Source organism: Pithys albifrons, chromosome 4, assembly GCF_047495875.1.
Source record: "Pithys albifrons albifrons isolate INPA30051 chromosome 4, PitAlb_v1, whole genome shotgun sequence".
NCBI classification, from domain to species: Eukaryota; Metazoa; Chordata; class Aves; order Passeriformes; family Thamnophilidae; genus Pithys; species Pithys albifrons.
In genome coordinates, this window is record NC_092461.1 from 7,975,039 (window position 1) to 8,000,189 (window position 25,151).

The 25,151-nt window shown below is 42.3% G+C and overlaps 2 protein-coding genes across 2 annotated transcripts; one reads left to right on the plus strand and one right to left on the minus strand.

Moving 5' to 3' along the window:
- The first annotated feature begins 552 nt into the window (after positions 1-552).
- Positions 553-3,332, plus strand: LOC139671083 (tubulin beta-1 chain). The gene is made up of 4 exons (XM_071553330.1): positions 553-696; positions 1,351-1,459; positions 1,734-1,844; positions 2,058-3,332. Exons 1-4 carry the CDS (start codon positions 640-642, stop codon positions 3,116-3,118), a joined length of 1,338 nt encoding a protein of 445 aa, XP_071409431.1. The 5' UTR covers positions 553-639; the 3' UTR covers positions 3,119-3,332.
- Positions 3,333-3,482: 150 nt separating this feature from the next.
- On the minus strand, positions 3,483-24,615 carry BPHL (biphenyl hydrolase like). The gene is made up of 7 exons (XM_071553331.1): positions 24,466-24,615; positions 20,826-20,929; positions 17,275-17,441; positions 12,960-13,113; positions 10,523-10,654; positions 6,728-6,851; positions 3,483-3,705 (listed from the first exon to the last, which is right to left on the minus strand). The coding sequence occupies exons 1-7, from the start codon at positions 24,567-24,569 to the stop codon at positions 3,618-3,620; spliced, it is 873 nt and encodes a 290-aa protein (XP_071409432.1). The 5' UTR covers positions 24,570-24,615; the 3' UTR covers positions 3,483-3,617.
- Between the last annotated feature and the right edge of the window lie 536 nt (positions 24,616-25,151).

Here is a 25,151-nt window from a genome sequence, read left to right on the forward strand (position 1 = left end):
GGTTTAGCAGTACTATCTAAAATAGAGTTGGGCTGCTTGAAAGTGGCTGTGTGCTTTAACATCACCACCTAATATCCGTGCTTGTTTCAGGTGCCTGAGCTATGGAAAAATTATTCTTGTGCTCAAAAGGTATCAAAGCATGATTAAGCAGGCCTGAGCTAGAAATCCAGCCTCGAGGGTGCTAAAAAAACACAGCAGTGCATGCTTTGCTCCTGCCGCCCAGTAGAGGCAAAGCAAGTAAAGGGACGAGTTCCAACAGGTGCGCAAAAAAGAGTCAGGTGTTTTTGTTTTCTTTTTCACTTTTTCACGCCAAGATGTGCCATGCCTTGTCCGATTCCAGCCTTTTCGTCGACGGCTGAAGGCGAGGCTCCTCCAGCGCCTCAAACTACCGGCGTTCTGGATTGAAGAGACCCGCAGGGTGCTACCCCCAGACCCGCACCGGGACGCGGGGCCAGAGCGGGGTGCGGGAGACAATAAGCAGCCCCGGCCCGCCCCGCGCCGTTCCCGCACACGTCAGTGGCGGGGCGGGGCGCGGCGCCCGATTTAAGGGGCGGCGTGGGGCGCGGCTACCGCAGCGGCGAGTGCGGGAGCGGACGGAGAAGGAGGCTGTAGGAACAGCAGGGAGAGGAGAAAGGCACCATGCGTGAGATCGTGCACATTCAAGCTGGCCAGTGTGGCAACCAGATCGGCGCCAAGGTAGGGAGCGGGGCGGAGCGGAGCGGTCCCCGGGGTCGCACCCGGCGGAGGTTCGTCCTGAAGGAAAAGCGGCTCGGGGTTTGCTGAGGCGTCGCGGCTCTTGCCGCTCTGTCTCCGGCGGTCGGAGCTGCCCAGGGCTGGGAGGTGGCTGGGATGTGCCCGTGTCCGGCGATGTTCTGCCCTTCCCGCAGGCAGCCGCGGCAATCCCCGCGCTGCCTCGCCCCTCTAAAGCCCCGGCGCCGGCTCCCGAGGGAACGGGAGGCGTTATAGTGCCACGGATTACCCGCCTCCACCGAGGATGTGCAGGTGTTGCCATCTTGTACTGGCTACAGGGTCTTAAGGCAAGGCTAGACAATGGGAGGAGGACAAATTGACATAGCCAGGAATGGTCACCCTTTGATACAAGCTACAAACGAATTAAATTGCACTTCAGTGCCCTGTCTGCTTATCTGCCCTCCGTAAATTCAGCTGCTGTGGCCAGGGAAGCCCTTGGGCACTGACTCACCTTCCTGCCCAGCAGCTGCTCTGCCATGCAAGGGAGTGGTCAGGGCCACGGCATGCACAGATTGCACTGGTGCGTGTGATTGGCACTGGCCAGCTGTTTCCACTGACTCTGGAAATGGCTAATTGCCATTTTTCAAATATTCCTTCTAGTTCTGGGAGGTCATCAGTGATGAGCATGGCATTGATCCCACGGGCAGCTACCATGGGGACAGTGAACTGCAGCTGGAGAGGATTAACGTCTACTACAATGAAGCTGCTGGTAAGTGTGCACAATTCCTCACATATCCTTAAATAAACGGGGCAGGCATGTCAGTTCATTGAGGCTGGAAAAATCCCTGAACAAGAGCTGTCATCTGCCAGTGACTCCTCTAAGAGACCTTTGTTCTTAGAAAGGCTCTGATAACACAGCAGTCTTGATTGAGACAGTGTGGCTCTCCAGTGAAATGGGGGAGGTGGATGGGAGCACAGCAGGGCTCCTGTGACACTGGCTGCTTTCTGCAGGGCTGTAACAGTGGTACTGGTTCCTCCTGCAGGTAACAAGTATGTGCCACGTGCCATCCTCGTGGACCTGGAACCTGGCACCATGGACTCTGTGCGCTCTGGCCCCTTTGGACAGATCTTCCGTCCTGACAACTTTGTCTTTGGTGAGTGAGTGTGGGAGGGAGGACTCCCTGAGTGGAAACTCAACACACAGAAAAGACTCAGAGCAAGCATGCAAATGACCCTGGGGGACCTGAATCCCAATGGCAGAGTGGGAATGGAAGTGAAGGGTGGAGCCCAAAGGGAAGGGAAAGTGGCATCAGCTCTGTTTGTCGTCAGGGCGCTAATGTGGCACCTTGCTTTGGTCTGCTCTCTAGGTCAGAGCGGGGCTGGCAACAACTGGGCCAAGGGGCACTACACGGAAGGTGCTGAGCTGGTGGACTCTGTCCTGGATGTGGTGAGGAAGGAGTCGGAGAGCTGTGACTGCCTCCAGGGCTTCCAGTTGACCCACTCGTTGGGCGGAGGCACAGGCTCTGGCATGGGCACCCTCCTCATCAGCAAGATCCGTGAGGAGTACCCCGACCGCATCATGAACACCTTCAGCGTGATGCCCTCGCCCAAGGTGTCGGACACGGTGGTGGAGCCCTACAATGCCACCCTCTCTGTGCACCAGCTGGTGGAGAACACGGACGAGACCTACTGCATTGACAACGAGGCCCTGTATGACATTTGCTTCCGCACCCTGAAGCTGACCACCCCCACCTACGGGGACCTCAACCACCTGGTATCGGCCACCATGAGCGGCGTGACCACCTGCCTTCGCTTCCCCGGCCAGCTGAACGCCGACCTGCGCAAGCTGGCGGTCAACATGGTGCCTTTCCCCCGGCTGCACTTCTTCATGCCGGGCTTCGCCCCTCTCACCAGCCGCGGCAGCCAGCAGTACCGCGCCCTGACGGTGCCCGAGCTGACGCAGCAGATGTTCGACTCCAAGAACATGATGGCCGCCTGCGACCCCCGCCACGGCCGCTACCTGACGGTGGCCGCCATCTTCCGGGGCCGCATGTCCATGAAGGAGGTGGACGAGCAGATGCTCAACGTGCAGAACAAGAACAGCAGCTACTTTGTGGAGTGGATCCCCAACAATGTCAAGACGGCCGTCTGCGACATCCCCCCGCGCGGCCTCAAGATGTCTGCCACCTTCATCGGCAACAGCACAGCCATCCAGGAGCTCTTCAAGAGGATCTCAGAGCAGTTCACGGCCATGTTCCGGCGCAAGGCTTTCTTGCACTGGTACACCGGCGAGGGCATGGATGAAATGGAGTTCACTGAGGCAGAGAGCAACATGAATGACCTGGTGTCTGAATACCAGCAATACCAGGATGCCACTGCTGATGAGCAGGGCGAGTTTGAAGAGGAAGGAGAGGAAGATGAGGCATAAACCCCTGGCATCAAATGAACTTTTGTAAAGCAGGCATGCATACTGAATGACTTCTGATGGTGGTGGTGAAGCATGTTTTCTAGAAACTGTGTACCCAATTATCTTCTCAGCACTTGTAACTTTGGCAGACTTCTCAGTGTAACAGTTCTGAATCGTAACTATCACAATGTTTTTTGTCCCTTAATGTTAAGAGCACATAAAGGCATGTATTCTAGATCATGTATTCTGTCTTTTTCTTAACACCTCTGTTGGTGAAAGAATAGCTGTTCAGCCTGTGTGGCAACAAGTTTAAAGACATGTCAGAAATCTGGCATCACAGTGGTGTGCTCTGATTCACTGAGACTTACATACTCTCAAAACAGGCTTCTCATGCAAATGTGTTTAATGTTTTTTCTTATAGAACTCAGATCTACCTATAAATTGAATGAAAATGAAAAGCCAACTTAAATTCCTAAACAAGGCAAAGGACAAGAACCTCTACCTTGTTTTACAGTTCAGGTTACCGCAGGAAATCTTCCACTTGTCTGTTGAAGTCCTCTGCAAAACGCAGGTGTAAATTATGCTTTCCTTCTGGCATCAGAAGCAACCTTAAAAGGGAAAAATCAAACACAGATTTCACATTTTATTCTGTGAGTATAGGTAATTAAAATACTTGTTGCCTTTTCCCCTGCTCTTGGTTAACCAACAAGGAATTGAAGAAATTCTTCAGTACTGTCCCTATGTATGTGGCTCAGAATGTGAACCACAGCAACAGTTGAAGCAACAAGCATACTACTTATCACAGTTTGGGTGGATAAATTAAGCTTAAAACAATTTTTTGTCCAGTTTCTAGAAACCTTTCTCATGATCTACAAAGAAGACAAGATTTCAAAATTCATGTGAGCCAGATACATCTTTGAAAGGTATGTGAAGTGCCTGAGCACCTTTGTCTCTTTCACAGCAGTTGTCCTGGGCAGTGAACACATTGAAGGGATCACTACAGAAATTAAGAGTTCTTGTCACAACCCAACTTGGTTAGTGTTTGCACTTTGTCTAATCTTTCTGCAAAAAGACAATCCAAAACTAACACCATTAACTCATGAAAGTAAAAAGGGAAGTCACAGCTTCTTTGGCTGTAAAAAAAACTCAGCAGTAGTAGCTGTGAAGAAGGTTAAATCTCTGTAATATGGATATGGGTGTGACATGCCTAAAAATGCTAATTACCATTGCTTTCTACCTGAGACAAACTTGATACATCAGGCATGTACACATCTTTATACGGGGGTGGTGAATTCTTTAACTTTTTATTCTGTCATATATTAAGCAGTTTCAACAGAGCTGAAGCTGTTTTGACTGATACTTTGCCTTCACATCCCATTACAGCAAGCGGGATCAGTCTCCTTTTGGTGGTGACAAGTGCCACTTTGTTTTGGGAAAAGAGCAATAGGATGTGAACGTACCCAGGTTTCCTAGTAAATTCTGTCTGAATTTCCTTGTCTGTTTCTTCACAGGCTAAACAGCACAGGTGCACAAACCTGTGGCACTGTGTATGTTATTTTCTACTGCTAGTAATGTTTCCTCCCACTGTAATGCTAACTCCAGCCATACCATGCAAATGCAGAGTGATGGCACACTCTTCTACCATGAGAGAAACAAGAATGTAGCTGCACTCCAATCAGAAAAATCTTTTTCTACTTTACTACTAGATAAAAATCATGGCAAAAAAAGCTGATGGTAGAAGCATGTGTTACTGAGAATGTGCAAAATTTAAGATTTTTTCCTTCTGCTTCACAATGGAACATGTCATTTCCTGTGCAATCAGGGAAGAAGGGGACCATGTACCCAAGCACTAATTTCTGAGAACATCATTAGTCTGATTTCTTTTCTGACAAATATGCATGCAGCATCAAGACATGCAAAGAATCCCCATTTACATTTCACTGGATGGCAGTTTCTATCAGTGTTTCTTTTTTGGCTTGTCTTCCAAAGAGAACCCATCAGATCCTCATCTAGTTTTTGTGGTGACTTGCCTTAGCATCTGAAGCATTTAGGAGCTCAGTGAAACCAAAAAGGATGTGTTAGGTGTTCCGAGTAGGGCATGTAGGAGTAACTAATTGTCAGACAAGGAATAAAATACCTGCATGTGATTGTTAGGAAGGTTTCTCATTTTTCCTGTGGCATAATGCATTCCTATGATCAATGGGGCTGACTTTGAGATAATTATAACACTCATTTTTGCACAGACATGACACCAATTAAACAGTTCCCTACATTTTGCATTTATAAAAATGTGCTTGGTATTTTTTGCCCCCTACTACTTCTATTCTCCAGTGCTAATCATCACAGTCTGTTATTAAATAGGAATAGAACCCTTGCATTTGTGTGCAATTTTATGATGAGAATTCAGCTTGCAGAATCCCAGCTTTTTATGGGAAGCATTTCTGGAGTTTTCAAATTGTGCTGGTTTTAGCTGGGATAGAGTTAATTTTCTTCACAGTAGCTGTTATGGGGCTGTGGTTTAGATTTGTGCTGAAAACAGCTGATAAGATAGATATGTTTCTGTTATTGCTAAGCAGTGCTTACAGAGCATCAAGGCCTTTCCTGCTTCTTGTACCGGCCCAGCAGAAGCAGAAAAGGCTGAGGATGCACAAGGAGTTGGGAGGGGACACAGCTGGGACAGCTGATCCCAACTGACCAAAGGAATATTCCATACCATAGGGCATCATGCTCAGCATATAAAGCTGGGAGGAAAAAGGAAGGGGGATGTTTGGAGCTGATGATGTTTGTCTTCCCAAGTAACTGTTATGTGTGATGGATCCCAGATTTCCTGGGGATGGCTGAGCACTTGCCTTCCTATGGGAAGCACTGGACTAAGTCCTTGTTTTGCTTTGCTTTGCAGCTCTTCCTTTACCTATTAAACTGTCTTTATCTTAAGACATGATTTTATTCACTTTAACTCATCTGATACTCTCCCTGATCCACTGGTGGGGAAGTGATTGGTACTTAGCTGCTGTCTGGGGTTAAACCACAGGACACCTGAAGCACATTCCCTTAGATATTTCTTGTTTATAAAGTACTATCTCTAACAACACTTGTAGGGTTTTTTTCCTCATTCTGCTGTTCTTAAAAACACTGAAAATTCATGGGGCAGTTGGAAACAAAATCTTTGAGGTTGTTCTCATCAGTAAGGCAGAACAAAGAGAAGTATTCCGTGCTTCTAATAACTGTGAATCTCTCTGTTCATATCATCTAAGTTCCCTGTTTTACTGAATTGGACAGAAATGAGGTCTCTTACACAAAAGGAATGCAATGGTCATAACAAAAAAAAAGCAAATTTCTGCTTGCTTTCATCAATATTAGGGAGTGCTGGCTGTGTGTGTAGTCAAAAGAGGAAAAGGAAGTTGGTTTATCTTAGAGGGCTTTGGGAAGGAGCTTATTAAAATACTATACTTTTTACATTGCAGAAAAGATCCAACTACATTGTTTGCATTGTAACTTGCTAGGGAAGTTTAGAATAACTCATTCTGTGGCAAAGACAACTTGTTCACATACTTTTTTTTTGTTCACTGTGAGTGTGAACAGCTTCATCTCTTCAACAATGGTTTATAAAAACTCTGTCATATAACTCACCGAGAGCCTTTGATGTGCTTATGAATGTATTCTGCATGAGCTTGTGGGACCAAAGGGTCTTTCTCACCATGAATTATAAATGTAGGGCATTTGATATCTGGCAGCAACTGTTGGCAGATATTACCTAGGGAGAAAATAAATTAAGGTCACACTTTGTTTTAAAATTATATGAAAGACAAGCTGCTTTTGTAGAGGGCTGTGAACTCCACTGGGTTCTCACTATTGCCTCTCCTTGTGGATAGTGTGTGATTAATCTACAGGACTATAGTTAACATTTCTTCCTCCAAAATGTTATTTCATTGCAATTTGCTTCATTAACAGGTAGCAGCACAACATGATAATGAAGTACTTCTGTTCCACATTTCCCCCAGGCTCTCTTTGATTCTTCAAAGCCAATACTGCACCTCCTTCCTGGCTTTATTCCTTCCAGCCTTGGAGCCTTAAGGCCCTCACGTTAAAGCTTCATTTTGTTACACCAGTTGTCAGCTTACAAGATTTGCTACTTCTATGAACAAGTTAACTCAGGTTGTACTCATGCCTGTTGCACCTCCCAGACCCTTTGCTGCCTACAGTGGGCTGGCCCTGGCTTGGTGCCAGGCACCCATCAAAGCTGCTCTTATTTCCTTCCACAAGCGGACAGCAGAGAGAAAATGAAACAAAACATTCATGAGTTGAGGTAAGGACTGGGAGAGATGACTCACCAAATACCATCATGAGCAAAACAGACTGAATTTTTGAGTAATAATGGCCTTTATTATTAACAAAATCAGAGCAGAATAGTGAGAAGTAAAACAAATCTTAGAAACTCCTTCCCATCTCCACCTCATCCCTTGGACAGGATGTAGGGAGATGAGAAATGGGGGTTATGGTCAGGTGTTTATTGCCACTGCTTCAGGAGAAGAGTCCTTCCCCTGCTCCTGCATAGGATTCCTCCCATGGGAGACTGGCCTCCATGAATTACTCCAATTGAGTCTATCCCCTGGGCAACAGTTTTCCATAAACTGCATCAGTGTGGGTCACCCTTCCATGGGATGCAATCCTTCAGGCACATCCTGCTTCATTGTGGGTCCCCCACAGGGTCATAAATCCTACCAGGAGACCTGCTCTAGCATGGGTTCCTCTCTCCATGGGTCTGCAGATCCCTGCCAGAAGCTGCTTCAGCACGGGCTTCCCATGGGTTCACAACCGCCTTTCAGGCAGCCACCTGTTCTGCTGTAGGTTCCCTCCATTGACTGCAGGTGGATCTCTGCAGTTCCACTGACCTCCATCGGCTGCAGGGACACAACCTGCCTCCTCCTTATACAGTCTTCAGCACAGGCTGCAGGGGAATCTGCTCTGGTGCCTGGAGCACCTTCTGCCCTCCTTTTCCACTGACCTTGATGTCTGCAGAGTTGTTCCTCTCACATATTTCAGGTGACATTACACAGAATCACAGACCATTCTGAGTTGGAAGGGACCTACAAGGATCATCGAGTCCAACTCTTAAGTCAATGGCCCACATAGGGGATTGAACCCATGACCTTGGCATTATTACAACCAAGTTTTAACCAATTGAGCTATTCTCACTCTGCTCTGCTCCTGCTGCAATAATTTTTTTTAAAACTACTTAAATATGTTATCACAGAGGCAGTACCACCATTTCTGATTTGACTCAGCCTTGACCAGTGGCATGTCCATCTTGGAGCTGTCTGGTATCAACTTTGTTGGACATGGAGAAAGCTTCTGGCAGCTTCTCACAGAAGTCACCCCTGTAGATCCTGCCCCATTACCTGGCCACAGAAAACCAATACAAATCTATAACCATTTAATACAAATTGTACTAGAACTATTTAAAGGTTATTTTCCCTGCCTATTCATTACAGAGACTCAAGAATAATTTTATGCTTACTAGTTGTTTAATGCTTTTGGTTAAAGACTCTTCTGAATTTTCCCCCTTTTCTTTTTTCCTCATCCCTTAGTAACCCAGTTTCCAAACTCATTGCCTAACTTCCCCTGTTCTCACAAGGGAATCTTTGGGCAAAACATCCTTGATGTGTTTTATGTTCCATTTCTCTTTGAGCTAACTCTGTCCTATGTGTAGTTGTTGCCTTGCAGCTACCAAAAGGTGTACAGTTAATGCTCATACACACTCTTTCCTTAGCTCTAAAGTCAGAGCCTATTTCAAGGAGATTTTTCCAGTTCTTTAGTTATTTACATAGTCTTCAGTTGGTAATCCTACTGGTTAAATATTTTCACTTAGACCATTTCACCTCCAGTTCTCTAACACCTGCAGAAATGTTGACTGCTTTTCAGAACAAGTAAAGTTAGGTTATTTATCCAAGGAAATAATTGGCAGTTATTTCCTAGTAAAGCATGTAACAGCCAGAAGAATCTTGGATTTTGCAACTTTATGCAACTTAGTTTCATAAGTGTTGGCTCCTTCTAAATGCCATAAGAAATGAACTTTTCACACTAAAAGCTGTCCCATTTAGGGCAAATAGTCTAGTTCTCAAAAAGAGCATGAGTTGAGTTTTTGACCAACATAGGCTTTGCTGTCCCCTTCTCTCTAATTGGTTTTATTACCCCCTTTTCTTATATCTGCTGTATCTGTGTCTTTGTTGCAGTGTCTTAATTTTAATTCCAAGGAGGCCTGTCTGTAGTCCATGTTGTTCTCCACTGGAAGGTACTTTTAGTCTGATAGCTGTTCATCTCTTTCAGCAAATGTTAGGTTTCTCCCAATATCTGACCCAGTTTCAGCAGATGGATAATGCAGCTTCTTATTACGTGTCTCCATGGCTTCTTTTTCACAGTCACTTCATCTCACAGTGTCTGAGGCACGTGCAGGCAGTGAAAGGATGTCCCAGCCGCAGTTTCACCAGCCTGGGCTTTGCACTTAAGAAAAAACTAGTTTTAAGGAAATGACTTCTAGAAAGGGCTAAATAAAATGGGATCCCAATTTATTACATCTCTCTCCTGGGAGAAATTCTAGTCCCATGTTGATCTTATGCAAAAATTTATGGGAAGAATATGAAATGAAGGTATGTTTTCCTTGTAGTATCTGCTGCCTGTTAATGTATGTCATCTTCTGTCTTTTATTATGAGAGCTACAGGAGTATAAGAGTTACAAACTCCTTTTTTAATGTATTATGTATTTCTGCTTTAAGCAAATTAAAAATAAATTTCCTCTGATTTAAATTAGAACTGTATATTATTATTCATAATATCCTTGGCTGAAAAAGTCTATAAAGAGTAATTGCAGAAATCTTCAGAGATAAACAATTATATTGTCTAATTCAACTACTATTTTTTAAACACCTAAAATGTGTCAATAGTGTTTTTTAAAATGTGGTTTTTTAATTCTAAGATCTCAAAATCTGACATTCCTTCTTTTTAAACTCATATGCTACTAGTTCGAATGAGTTCTTCAGCTCTGCTTTGCAAAAGCTGAGAAGAACACACCTTACTTTTGAGATATCTTCAGAGTGTCACTAAGTGATAATCCTTTGACACAGAGGCAGGAGAGGAAAAAAAGTTTAGTCTGCACAAAAGCAATGACTTGATAATGTAGTTTTATGGTGGAACAAGAGGAGAGACTCATCAGCTAATGTTTTCTGTGAATGTGTTTTCCTCCTGTACCTTGCTGGTTCTGTGAACCATCTACAAAGTAATTGCTTTATTCCCGAGTGTGAGTCAGACCCAGCTTTTAATGCCATATGCAGAGTCCTTCCTTTACTGGCTGCTAGGAGTGCTGTCAAATTTTTATCCAGAACTGTCTGCTACTAGAATTGCTTCAGCTGAACACTGTAAAAGCCTTACCATCTGAATTGTCAGCAAAGCGAGATATTCCATCTACCCAAGCCTCACAGGTTTTTGCAAAGTAGTCATGTCCATACATCTCTTCCAGGGGTTTCTTGACCTTTTCACTCCATTTTGAAACATCTCTAATGCCTACATAAAATAGCATTGAAATATGTTAAGTACTTTCCAGTAACAAGGTACAACCCATTAGTGTCAACACCTAACAAGAGGAAGTTTTCAAACCCGACTGCAAATATGTATTTCAAACTTGAAACTGCAATGAATGGTTTTAAATAATTTATAGTATTAAAAGGGCATAAAAAGATAGTTGTACAAACTCTGCTGGGGTCTTCTGAGTTGCAGAGGACCATCTTGATATTATGGTCACAAGGAACACTAGAAAAAAATATAATCAAAGGACTCAGTCCTAAAACTTCTGATGGCCCTTTCTGGAGGGCTCTCAGAAGAAAAGCTGAAGGATGTACCTTGTGTATAAAAATGGGACTGTTTTATAACAGCGCACCAGAGCTGGCAATTCTTTTTTATATCCTTTAGCCTTTTGCACTGGCTCTTGGATGGAAGTTCTTCCATGGCTCCTACCAGTTCTCTGAGGAAGGAAGCTCTTACTAAGGCATTCCAGCAGGCTGACATCATGGTACATTTACCACAGTCTGACAGAAAAACAAGTGACTCCACTTAGTAGAGTCCTGTGACTCATGGAAGGATGGCTAAAGCTGTACAAATAATCTGACATTCCAGTTCTTTATTTATCAGATTTACCTATTTTTCCCCCTCTAAAATTTTCACTACTGCTCACAAACTAGGTCCAAAAGAGCGACTTTCACAAAATTGTGTTTCAGTTGTAGAGCTTCGTACCAATAAAGCCTGAAACAAAGTTGGCATAGCAGAGAGCCTGAAAGTACTGAATCATCAAACAGCAATACATGCCACTAGCAAAGCTTTTAATTGGTTTCAAATGGGAATTAGGGGAAGAAAGGAGAGGTGTTAATTAACAAACAGAACCTGTCCAGCCGAATGACAAAGGTAGCAGTGGCTGAAAGTGTCTTATAACAGCATCTGATTGGAAATGAGTTTGCTCACCCCTGGCTAGGTGTTACTGAACAGCTGTTTCCCATATACAAGCTACTGGTTTATCCTTGTCCCTGGCCTTAATTTAAAAAGAAAAGGGAGAAGCCAGTGTTGAAAGGACACAGATAACAAATAAACACCTTTGTCTCCTAGGAAACTCCACTGCAGCTGAGATGTACTGATGAGCCAGTTGTAGAGTTGTGCTGCCACTCTCTGAGCTCCATCACCCAGAGAGATGATGAAAGCACCAATCCACAAAGAGGCCAAAGATCAGCATTGCAGTGGGTGCTCCATGTAAAGTAGGATTTTATTTATTTATTTATACAATTTAGCCTGTTTGCTGATACTGAAATGCATTTTGTATCTATATAATAAAAACTTTGTAAATATAAAAACATATGAAAAATAAAGCAGCACTTGTACAGAGCTAAAAAGCATTTTGCTTTCTGAACTAAAAAGTGTACTACTATTACCACTGAAAGTGTTTTAATATAGGTGAGGTAAATACACATGTGCAACACATACACTTGCAATTTAGCTGAAGCCAGTCAGATTTCACAGCTGGTATAAATCAAAGTCTAATCACTGAAATGGAATTATACTGTGCTACATTTGTTAAAAGCCTACATGGCTAACTCTTAAATTCTACACTCAAAAGGAAATAATGGTCCCTTTCTGAGTTCACCAGCAGTTTTTGCTACTTTCCTTTATAATGAGAAATCATCAGATTCTATTTCATGTCAGTAGAATAAGGATCAGAAATCCCATGTTTCTTTACTTTGCAAAGGTTTTGTAATGGCAATAATTAACTTTAAAGGAATTCAAATTATAAAAGCATCCTGAGACACTTACTTGAACAATTCATTTGTTTCCTGAGCTTGAAAGGTAAGTTATCAACTTGTTTTCTTACTGTCTATATATTATTACACAGGCCCTAAAGGCAAAAGCTGTTATGTGCTAGCCCAGTGATTATCTGTGGACTCTGTTTAAAGGTTGGGCAAAATGTGAGAAAAGAAATCAAACCTGTGGCCAATAGCATTATTTGGAATTTATTTTTAGTAATTTGCTATAGCAACAAAAATTTTACTTTCTGAAAACTACTATTATAATTTGCTCTTTTCAGCTGTGGAAGTTGGTAAGGACTTGTTACAAAATCTATTATATATTACCCCTTGGTGGGGAGTTTCTCACTATAACTTTAATCTATCCCTATGCTTAGCAATATGCTTAGAATTTTGTGTCCTGTCTCTTTAGGTTTGTTGTGTCCTTAGCTCGGTCTCCACTTTGCTGTTACATGAATAAGATTCTTGGGTCAAGAAGAAATTAAAATAATTCATTTAGGGTACGATATTCAGTTTGTACATACCATTATAAATTCTCACATCCTCTTGAGTAACGCTGGCATTTGCTCCCCAGACAACCAACTTGTGGATAAGATTTGGATACTTTGCAGCTGCAATGAGTGCTGTAATTCCACCATCACTCCACCCCAGCAGAGAGAACTTCTTAAATTTTAGTGCCTTGATTTATACAAGAAAGTTACATGTAAATCATCAACTGGTTTTACATGCAAATATAAAATTTTTCTTGAAAATTAACCACACAGTTTTAGATATAACACTACATAGTTGAACTAGTTGAACTATATTTAGCTTTCCTAATTAGAAAGTGCAATAAAAACAGTAAAGAGAATGTCAATATTTAGAAAACAATATATTACATCCATCATTTCAGTTTTCTATAACTCTTTAATGAAACAGGCAGTAGTCCTGTTAGAATCTTGTACCATTTTTAAAAAGCCCTCAAAAAAAAAAGAAGAGAAAAATTTTTATTTACAATGGAGAATAAAGACCTTTCAGAGAGCCTGATGATATGAAGAATCTGTGGATTCTCTTGGTATGAAGTTGGCAAAGACTATCACAGTGTGGATGGTAGGTAATCCATGATCAAGCTAAACTTAAGAAAAGCGTAAGACTTCAAGTATGGAACCCAGTGATCAAATTTACTGATGCTAGCTGAGCTAAAAAAATAATCTGCTCTATAACAATCAAAAAGTGCTTAAAGTATTTCCTAAAGAATTGTATCAAGTTTTAGGGCTAATTCACATTTCCTGAAGCTTTTAAATATATGTTTTAAAAGTTACTTCATGATGAATTGCAATTCAAAACATTAACAAAATTTTTCCTTCTTGAAAAGAAAGGCTCAAGGCAAAAAATATGACAACCAAGACCTTAAATCATTCTGACCAGTGCCAGGACTGGAGGAAATGGCTGAGTTGGGGAAGGTTTAGGCTGGGTATCAGGAAAATGTTTTTCACCCAGGGAGTGGTTGGGTACTGGAACAAGCTCCTCAGGAAAGCAATCACAGCACAGAGCCTTGACAGAGTTCAAGAAGCATTTGGACAATGCTCTCAGGCACATGGTGTGACTCTTGGTGATGGTCCTGTGCAGGGCCAGGAGTTGGACTCAGTGATCCTGATGGGTCTCTTCCAACTCAGCAGATTTTATGATAATGCTTTCCACTAGAATCTGAAACTCTTACTTCCTCATAAATCACAACATGTGGTAAAGGGTACTGGCAGCGACAGGAGAGAGGATTTTGTGTGTTATGTTCAGTGGGCAAAGAGTGGGGAAGATAAAGGCGCTCAGGAACAAATGCATCTGAAGGTTGTACAGGGACATTATTCAGTGGTTAAGGGACATTTGTAGTTTTCCATATAGAAACTTTGGTTTGTGAACTCATTCACAAGCAAATATAAAGGTCTCAAAGTGTTCATGTTTCTGCTTTGTAGCTCTTTAGAAGTGATTAAGGAAGATAGTGTACTTTTTTAGTGAAAAAGGAGCAAGTTAGCTGAATGAGTTGCTTTGGTGCTTGGTGCTGTTGGAAGTCCAGTCCTTTGCCTGCAATTTTGCTTTCTTCTATCACAATGAGAGAAACAACTACAGAGAGAGAAAATGAAGTTTCTACTCTGCTTTTCAACTTCATGCTCAAGTCAGGTATAACTATCAGTCAGCTTGATATTTAGGAAATTTCTATCCCTACAAAGCTTTTCTGGCTTTGGTTTCTTCCTTGCTATACTGTTCACTGTAGTGTTGACCAATTTTAGAATGCATTCTGTTAAGCTATAATTACTAAATAGAACAGAAATAAGGTAGAGGAAAAAAAAGGACATGTAAGGTAAGAATTGAGAGCAAGGAAAGAGAGAACCTTGAATTTTAGCAGCTGGTTAGAAGTTGGCCCTGGTCTGCTGAGAAAGTAATTTGTAACCAACTTTCAGTATTGTGCTGCTGAAGAGTTACTGGTGTCTTGGCAGGTTTCAGGAGCTGGCAGCAGTGCTTGTAAAGGTTAAGTTTTTGATGTTCCTACTGTTCCTGTACTGCCAGTAGCAAATTATGGAGCTCTGATGGGTGGAATAACTGACCAAAATTTTTGTGCTTCATGCCAGGTTATTTGAGATGTATTTGCCTCCAGTATTTCTCTTGTTTACTAGCCATTATCTTGATACATTCTTTGGGTTATCTCAGGATGCCTTCCCAGCAGGAGGAATTTAATTTATCCTTTGCAGCCTACCAAAACCCAATGTGATGTAACACATGTGTTGGATACGGTGTGCATGTTTGCTTGCTTTAATTTTGAACTACTTACAGTACAGGTCTCTACCTAACACTGGCAATAATCTGAAAGCTGGTTGTACAGCACAATTCTGTGGGTGATTTTGTGCTGCCTTTACTCTGTAAGTGAACAAAATTGCTTTCAAAGTCACCTTCTCCATCCATGCCCGTGAAATGCAATCAAATGGCCACATATGCTGTGAGAGAAGGAACACAACAAACAGGGAGTTGCAATACAAAGTACACTGCAGTCTATGTTTTAACTGGGTCACAGAGAGTGTATCATAAACAAAAATTACCACAGATCTACAAACACATGGAGAAGCCCAAGCTCTTCCCTTCAACAGGACAGTAGCTCTGAAGAGTGAGAATTTCTTAAATATCAACACTATTTCCCTAATGGTTGTTTTAATGCCACTGACTTTGACATTAGACATTGGTGTGGAATGCAGGAAAATGGACTTATTTGCATTATACTCCTTTTATTTCAAGCAAGCTCCTTCAGAGGACACATACAGGGACACAGAACAGTGTCATTTGCATAGAGGTGCTAAATACTCCAGAGAATTTCAGCTTTTGTTATTTCACAGAAAGCTTGCAGCAACCACAGCTCCAGCAGACACACCAGATTCTGAAGGAGGCCAGAACAAAGGTTTTGAAGACACTGTGTGGATGTGGTTTTGGGCTGAGTGTAGGATGGATGATGCATGGAAACCATTATATTCTGGATATCACACTTGGAATGATTCCTGGGGATTTGTGCGATCCTTTCTAATATGTCAAAATAGAAGCAAGTAATCCACACTTGGGCAGATTTTAACGATTTGTTATGATACACTTGTATTAAGAAATATCTTCAAAAAAAACAAATAAAAGAAATATCTTCAAAAAGCAAAATGTCTCATTTGTTTTGGCAGCTCTAGGTATTGATAGGCTGCTGTCCTGTTTGACTGGAAGCTACGTGGTTGCATTCCCTTTGGGGAAAGCTCTGTGTTCTATTCTGCATTTATTAGTATTTGAACAGGGACAAGAAAGGAGGTTACAACCATTTAGACTGAAAGTTTGTCACCTATTCTTGGCAGCATCTTTATTTTCTTTGCCATTGAAGCAGAAGAAATTGAAGATTTACAGTGCAGAGAGATTGCTTTTGTGGTTAGAGGGCAAATATGTGTCCTAATCCCGATTCTGCTGTCAGACTTATTTTGTTTCACTATGCAGAATACACCAGGAAGGCTGCATTTTCCAGTTTCAGATGGGTTTCAGCAAGGTTATTGTCTATTACAGAAATACAGTTGGATTGACTGTCTGAATCTTGTCTCATATTTTTGGAATTCTAATGCCCTGCCAACTTCTTTAACATGACCAAAGAGACTGTATAGCTTAATACAACAAAGCCAAAATATTAGTTAAAACTAAACCAGAAAATTGGGTCAGCAGCTACAGAGTGGAATAAAAGAACACAGAAACACAGCTTTGAATAAAAAAATATGCAAGAAGGAGAAATACTAACAGCCTTAGGCCATATTCTTTATAATCACAACAGTTGTATTAATTACTATGATTTGGTATGTCCATAGGATTTCCCACAAAAATTATGTCAGTAATATATTGTAAAATGCAAAGCATCAAGTAAATTTTAAGAATCAAATGTTTCTTAAAATGGGCTGCACAAGGCAAAATGGCAAGACTACTAGATAGAAAATTTTCTAAGAGGTTTTCAGTACTGTAATTTCTTCAATTAAACCACTGCATAGACTTCAGTTTTTATATACACTTTACCTAAACTTATATGATTCTTGGCTGCAAACCTCTTAGGGCAGGGTCTTGGAATAAATGCATATTGCTTTATAATTAATTCCCACTGCTGAACTGTTATGTATCTTGCAGAATAGATGGAAAAAAGTATTTTCCAGAATAGTGTGTACCTGCTGACTTATAAGTCTTCATTTACACTGTCTTTTGCATAACTTGCTGTCTGCTGGAAACAATCTTCCTCCTTCCCAAAATTTAAGGAATGCAGCTTTAAAAATTAAAAAAAAAAGAAATAATACAATTTCAGAATAGATTTACCTGCATAAGATCCACAGCATCTTTTGCATCCCTCTCAAAGAAATCTGGAGGAAAGTCTCGAGATGGAGGAATGGACTTTCCATACCCCCGAGGATCCCAAGCAACAATTGTGAAAAGCTGCTTATTCATAGACTTAAGCTGAGGTCCAAAGTCAGTCTGACCACTCCCTGGAACATTGCAATTTTTCAGTTTTATTAACCACCATAATACATACATAGTACACATACTTTAAATGAAAATCTATGGAAACTTTTAACTTTATTCTAAAAACTGAAGTACTTTTTATCTCTAATTATCCATTGCAACTCTCATAGAGGAAGTACCACATTTAAAGCTTTAGAACCATCTGCAATATGTTCAAAGCAAACAATTTCTGCCAGGTATGGAAGCTTATCAAAATCTGTGTTCTAAACAGATGATTCAATACAGAATTTTAAACTGAGTTACCTGAGCAGGGATTTATCTGTAACAGAATTAAAGCACTAACATGGTCATTGCTGTTTGCCAAGGCAGCACAAGTGAAACTGAAAGGGAGGAATATACTGATTAGCTATAAATTTTTAGGTGAAAAACACTGTCCCAGATAGTTGTTGTTATTTGATAAAGCAGTTCTATGAGAATATTGGTGCTTAAAGCTGACCTTTACATACTTTGTTGCCTGAGGAGACAGTGGTGACACAGAAGAATAAAACTGTAAATTTTGATTTGTCTAATGTGCATTGTTTCAAAATAAGTCAAATACAACAATTTTTTTTCTGATGCAGAACTGTTTCTTTTATTAATGACTCAGACCTTCAAAGGATTTAAAAATTAAGTACTTCAGTCTATTGCACTAAGTTATCTGTGAACATCAGCATGAAGGTAAGCTGCAATTTTTGACTGATTTGCATTCTGGTCATGTGGTAACAGTATCAAATGCTATTTAATTAAAACTTGTTGAGATTTAATATACTTATGGAAATCAAATATAAAATTAGCTATCTGTGATTTTATTTAAACAGCCATTTATGGGCATTTAAGATTTTTTTTTGTTTACTTGGAGAAATCTGCTGTCAGATACCATCAATTGGACTAAATTATAAGAGGCTGAACATAACCTGCTCTGATGAGCTGATGTGATCTCTTGAAAACAAATTAATAGTTGGAGTCAGAAGCAAAATATCAGATTGTTTGAAAAATGCCAAAACAGATTAATCTCATATTCTTACAGAGGCTTTGTATGACCTCTGCACTATCATGCACATGCTTGTTATACTACACTTTTATCACTTAAAAATTACACAAGACTGAGAGCACATGTGAATCTTGTGTTTTCATGGTTTCCTTAGTATTTTTCTAGTTAGAAAGAGATAATTCTATTTTGATTTAATGTAAAATATAAAATATTAGAAACTTAGTGTCAGTACAAAGGGAAGAAGAATGTGACAGCCAGAATGTGAAGTGCATCTCCATATGTTGCCCAAAAATATTAAACCATAAACTTAACAATGGTGAAGATACTCTTTATACTAAAGGTAACTGCACAATAGCAATGCACAGCTAATAATAATATTACTCACAACTGAAAAAATACATTATATTTATTTAAAGAATTAGCATTGGCAACAGGATTACTAGTTTAAAAAGCTGTTTAAAATGAACAGGTTAAAACATAAAACTTCTTGAAGCATGCCTAGCATTAATTTTTTCCACCCCTCCCTTGAGAATTCTTTGAAAGAAGGAACCACTTCATGGAGACTTGAAAACATCACTGCCAAGAACAAATTTTCCTACTCTTCAGTTCTTGGCATTATATCATCTTGATCCAGCAATTCAGTTAAGCATTCAATTCAGTTAAGCCCAACTCTGAGCACAGTAACAGTCCTACTGACAGTTTGCTATGAACTGTTAATAAGTGTGATTTGGCCTTTAGGACTGCAAGAAACCAGAAAAATAGGTTATGTTAATTTTAAATGGCTGTTATCAAAAGCAGAGTTCCCCAGGGGTCAGTGTTGGGTCCAGTCCTGTTTAACATCTTTACTGATGATTTAGATGAGGGGATTGAGATCATTATCAGCAAATTTGCTGATGACACCAAATTGGGAGGGAGTGTCGACCTCCTGGAAGGCAGGAGGGACCTGCAGAAGGATCTGGATAAACTGGAGAGATGGGCTGATTCCAATGGGATGAAGTTCAATAAGGCCAAGTGCCGGGTCCTGCACTTTGGCCACAACAACCCCCTGCAGCACTCCAGGCTGGGGACAGAGTGGCTGGAGAGCAGCCAGGCAGAAAGAGACTTGGGGGTACTAATTGACAGGAAGCTCAACATGAGCCAACAGTGTGCCCAGGTGGCCAAGAAGGCCAATGGGATCCTGACCTGTATCAAAAATAGTGTGGCCAGCAGGCCCAGGGCAGTGACCCTTCCCCTGTACTCTGCACTGGTGAGGCCACACCTTGAGTGTTGTGTTCAGTTCTGGGCCCCTCAGTTCAGGAAAGAGAATGAGGGGCTGGAGCAGGTCCAGAGAAGAGCAACAAGGCTGGTGAAGGGACTGGAGCACAAGTGCTGTGGGGAGAGGCTGAGGGAGCTGGGGGTGTTTAGCCTGGAGAAGAGGAGGCTCAGAGGTGACCTCATTACTGTCTAGAACTCCCTGAAGGGAAGTTCTAACCAGGTGGGGGTTGGTCTCTTCTCCCAGGCACTCAGCAATAGGACAAGGGGGGACAGGCTCAAGCTCTGCCAGGGGAAATTTAAGTTGGAGATCTGAAAAAAATTCTATACAGGGAGAGTAATCAGGCATTGGAATGGCCTGCCCAGAGAGGGGGTGGATTCACCATCCCTGGAGGTTTTTAAACTGAGATTGGACGTGGCACTGAGTGCCATGATCTGGTAAAGGGACTGGAGCTGGACCCAGGTTTGGACTTGATGATCTCAGAGGTCTTTTCCAACTCAGTTGATTCTATAATTCTATGAAGGACAGATACCTATGAAGGACAGATACCACTTAGCTAGCAGAACTTGTTGCCCACCTCAAAAAGCCACCAAGAATCTTAATGTTGTTGTCTGATTAATCAAAACATGAAAATACATGTTTAAGCAAAAAGCAGGTTTTAACGGTGACTTTTTTACTATAAACTGCAAGTGCTGCATCATATCTATCAATTCAGTTGGAATGCATCTAGCTTTGAATAGGAATGCATAATTCAGTCTGTGTAACAAATATAGCTGACCTGATTTTTTCCCACCCTTCTGCTATTTTCCACCTTGTGCAGCTATTTTCCACCTGTCCCAGACACTGCCTTTGCACAGGTAAATACAAAAGGGTGAGTGACCATTATACAAATCAAGACAATTGTATAAAAGGCACCTGGTGAGAAAAATGAAATCTTTAAAAACTGTTAACTGATGGCAATAACTCTGCATTTTTCCATCTCTTGTATGTGTAGAATTTTTTTTTAATGACAATGCTCCATAATCAGGTGTTGAATATACCACAAAACAGTTTTGTGTGTTCTAGCTTGAGACCAGAAGGATAAAGAGGTGGTTGCTCTACAAAGATAAGATAAAATCTCCAGACCTAGCATTCCAGGAAGCAGAAGAACTGCATGGCTTCCTTCTCCCGTCTGCTGATAATGCAGGTGGACTCCATTCACTTGGATTTTGGCAGATGTGATGGAAGTACTAGGGATGGGGGAAGGGGAGAGAAAATAGGAAAACATTCAGACAGTTAATTTTCATTACTACATGATCACTTCAGGAATACAGAGTAATTGCTTCTAGATATTAATGACAACAATTGCCTTTCATGGGTGCACAGAAGGCTAAATAAAAAGCTTCTCAGGAGCAGAGAAATATTCAGTTGCAACCACTATGCATGCATACTTAGTTTTCACAAATGTAGTTAAATTACTAAGTTAAAGGGTACAGGAAAAAGGAATCTTGATGAGCAACAAGGAGAATATAAAAGCAGCTTTACGTGGCTACAGAAACGTATTGAAATAAATAGAGAGGAGAAACCTCATTCTGTCACAGCACATCTTTTGAAATTGTTGGTGTCCACTTTGTTATTACTAAACTGAGCCTCTCCATCTGCCAAAGAAACCACAATCCGTCGTTAAAGTTCCCCACACACCACAAGGTCTGCAATGAAAACCACTTCGCACTGAGATGGGAGAAGGAAAAGAGAATGTGATAATATTTCTATCAGTGTAATCTCAGCAAGAGATAACACTTAGTGGGAAAATACCACATGACCAATAAATCCACCCACTAAAAAATTACCTCAGAAACTGATAGTACAGGCCATCTCTCAGGCCCAGCCCTTAAACCACTCCATTAACCTTCAGTACAGAGACATATGTGACCAGAGATACCATGTTTAGATATTAACACACAGTGAGAAAGCAGAAGTAGCACAGATTGAAGTATCTTCATAACAGTAGCAACCTGTTGTTCCAAGAAATTTTGTGCCCTAATTCTGGCAAGAAATCTTTTCAACAACCTAACTAATTTTATTTAAAGGTAGTAATATGATAAAAATCTTGCCATTTGGTTACCTAATTATTAACCCTTATTCCCTGCACTTTTGAATTTACCTAGATGAAATATTCTTGCCTTCATCAGTGTGAATTTCACATGCATACAGACATACTGTTTTAGTCTCAGATGTATTAATAATCTCTATTCCATGATATGCACTGTGCAATTTATTAAAAAATCAATTTTAACATATAAAGTCTGAACCACTTACAGGATGTAAGCATAGTCCCATTCATACAGGGTTTTAAATGGTGGATTATAGAGAAAAATCCTACTAATTTAAACCCTTTTCATAAGGAAAATGAACAATAGCTTGCAAACTCAGGTTCCCAATACATAAGTGGTAGTTAAAACACAGAACCTGTTCAAGACAAAGATATTTGGGGTTTACATAAAATCTTGGGTCTACATAACCCATCATGCCACATGCCTGTATATAAACTGTGACTGTGCAAAATAAAATCAGTTCCTCCTACCTGTGCAGATCCAATTTGAGAACTGGAGTACAAATGCAGATCTGTGGCAAGAGTAAAGCTCAAAGAAACTCATTGTGTCATTATAACTTCAGTGAGTTTTTGCTGAATTGTTATGCTAATGGGACCCAAGTAATTAGTTTGACTGTAATGTTAAACCTCCTTTAAGTCTGTACATCACACCTGATGTGCTTTATATACTTCACAACTTGAATTCTGGATGTAGCATTCAGATGGATGTTTACCCCCTTTTTAAATACCTTTCACTTTTTTCTCTTTACAAAAGAATTTTTTAATTCTTGATATACCATTGTTTAGTTTGTCATTAATTTCAACAGGTATATTATCATAGTTCTCACCATAGCAAGTGAGTACCTTGCTCTTACTAAATTTTATAGAAATATGTGATTTTTTTTTGCTTCTGATTAATAACTGACAAACCTCTTTCAGTTCCTAACAAAACAGAAATAATCACCATCTTGTTACCTTTAAAAAGAAGGGTAGCAATGTGAAGTTTCAATAGAGAGAATTATATATTCTGATTTCCTGATTCAGATGTTTGCCTTTTTTTTTTACAAAGTTCTACATTTTTTTAGGATTAATTATTAACATCAGGGGCTTGGGAATTTTGCTGAGTTTGCGATGCTTTTCTATTCTTCGATTGTGCCTTGGTGTGAAGTTCAGTGAAATCCTGGAGTTTCACATAGAGAGTATTTCCAATACTTTTTGGACTAAGAAAAAATGAGTTGGTTTTCTTTAAGCACTGAGAAACTACTGGCACTGGCTACACCTCAGGCAGATTTGGTCTTCCCAACACCAAGTTTCTGTCAGTCTGAAATCACTTCAGTGTGGTGACTTCACTTCTGTTAAGTTTTCCTAAAGACGGCAGTTTTCCATTACAGAATCACAGACTACTCTGATTTGGAAGGGACCCACAAGGATCATCGAGTCCAACTCAAGTCAATGGACCATACAGGGGATTGAACCCATGAACTTGGCATTACTACAACCAAGTTTCAACCAACTGAGCTAATCACTGGAAAAAACAAAAACAAAACCAAACCAAAACAACACTCACCCTGCTGTTTGATATCTAAATTAGTAATGTTAAGGCTTATAGCTCTTTGAGGAGCATTGGATACACTCTGCCTGTGTTTACCAAGGCAGCACAGATACAAAGGAGGCAGATCTTGTACTTTACCTCACACTCTGCAGGAATGCAGCCTAACCTGGGGAACCACCTCTGTTCCAGCTGTGCTGCAATGCAACCTAGTCTTTATGTGCACTGGGGAAAAAATGGTATTATGTCAGTCTTCCTTAGCAGGATTTGCAGAATAATGAGTATTTTATATCTGCATTAAACATATGTGGGGCGGTCCCGTGGTGTAAAGGAGAGCACTCCGGACTCTGAATCCCAAGGACCCAAGTTCGAGTCTCAGTAGGGACCATTCCCTGGCAGTTCAAGCCTCCCTGCCATCCCATCCCGTCAGATCTCGGATGCTCAGCAGGGTCAGACCCCGTTAGTACCGGGTGCTGTGACAGTCCCGAGGACTTCGCTGTCACTGTCCAAGCTCGCTCGGCCCTGGCAGATGGACCTCGGGACTTAAACGGTGGGGTCAGTTCTGCACACGCTGTGCCTCACCTAAACAATCCACTGCGCAGGCTGGAAGGGCACGTGGGGAGAGCCCTTCCCAAATCTGCATTTGCGAAGTATGGCCATACATACAGATAGAAAGGAGGCAGATCTTGTAGTTCACCTCACACTCTGCAGGAATGCAGTGTAACCTGGGGAACCACCTCTGTTCCAGCTGTGCTGCAATGCAGCTTAGTCTTCATGTGCACAGGGGGGAAAAAATACGGTATTATGTCAGCCCTCCTTAGATTTGCAAGAAGAAAGAGTACTTTATATCTGCATTAGACATAGGTATTCCCTTTGCAGCCCGCAGTGGGCCGAGGGAGGGCTGTCAGCAGCACGTCCTGCCTTGGGGGGACTGAGAAGGGGCTGCGGAGCTTTCCTTGCACAGCTCCTGCACCCCAGGGAAACAGGAGCAGGACCCTCAGCCACCTTGTCCCCTCCACCCCAGTCTAGGGTATATCCCCCACCCCACTAACACACCTTGCTCATCCCCCACCTGTCAGAAATCGCCTTTCCCAAGCCCAGGCACGGAGGAGGGAGCAGGGGGAGGAGGCAGCTGTGGTGATTACCCGTAGCAGGCGCCGGGTCCGCGGGCCATGAGCGGCGCTGCCCGGGCGGGCGGCCGCGGCTGCAGCAGTGCCCAGAGGGCGCGGCCTGCGCTCCGACAAGGCATTCCCACAGCGAGGCCGGCCCGAAGCGCAGGGAGGAGACGGGGAGGGAGGGAGGGAGGGAGGGAGGGAGGGAACGGGAAGGGCCGCTCCACCCCCCCGGCCGTGCCCGCCCTGCCCGGGGCGGGACGCGGGACCGCCCGCGCTGTCACCGCCGGGATGCGCGGGAGGGACTGTCTGCTTTCGGCGTTCTGATTGGTTTTCCTTGCTGTCACTCAGGGCAAAGCGGGGAGGGATTAGTTGCTGGGCTGTGGCGCCCGCCCCCCCGCAGTGCTGATTGGTCCCTTCTCCCGGGTGGTTTCCCACGGTCGCAGGGCGATCCCCGCTCCTGCCCTGGAGCCCCCGCCTGGGCACACTGGGAACACGGAGCGCACCGTGGCCATCCGTGGCTGGTGATCATCTGCGGCTCCAGGTCTACTGGAGAACAGCTCCCCGGGCAGCTCTGGGGATGGCAGTTCCCCCGTGGTGATGCCTTCGGCATCCCAGAGCCCAGGCGTTTCCAGGCGCTTGGCTGGAATCATTAACTCTGCTTCTCCGCTAGTGAGAGAGTGCTGGTGAAAGGAGCTGCATCCAGCTGGCGGCCGGTC

Excerpts from the sequence above, each read along its gene's own strand:
- LOC139671083 (XM_071553330.1), top strand. The coding sequence starts at position 640 with ATGCGTGAGATCGTGCACATTCAAGCTGGCCAGTGTGGCAACCAGATC. Across the intron at positions 1,460-1,733 it reads CTACTACAATGAAGCTGCTG|GTAACAAGTATGTGCCACGT; the intron begins GTAAGTGTGCAC and ends TTCCTCCTGCAG. Across the intron at positions 1,845-2,057 it reads TCCTGACAACTTTGTCTTTG|GTCAGAGCGGGGCTGGCAAC; the intron begins GTGAGTGAGTGT and ends TCTGCTCTCTAG.
- BPHL (XM_071553331.1), bottom strand. The coding sequence starts at position 24,569 with ATGCCTTGTCGGAGCGCAGGCCGCGCCCTCTGGGCACTGCTGCAGCCG. Across the intron at positions 10,655-12,959 it reads GGATGTGAGAATTTATAATG|GCATTAGAGATGTTTCAAAA; the intron begins GTATGTACAAAC and ends TATTTTATGTAG. Across the intron at positions 3,706-6,727 it reads AAGCACATCAAAGGCTCTCG|GTTGCTTCTGATGCCAGAAG; the intron begins GTGAGTTATATG and ends TTCCCTTTTAAG.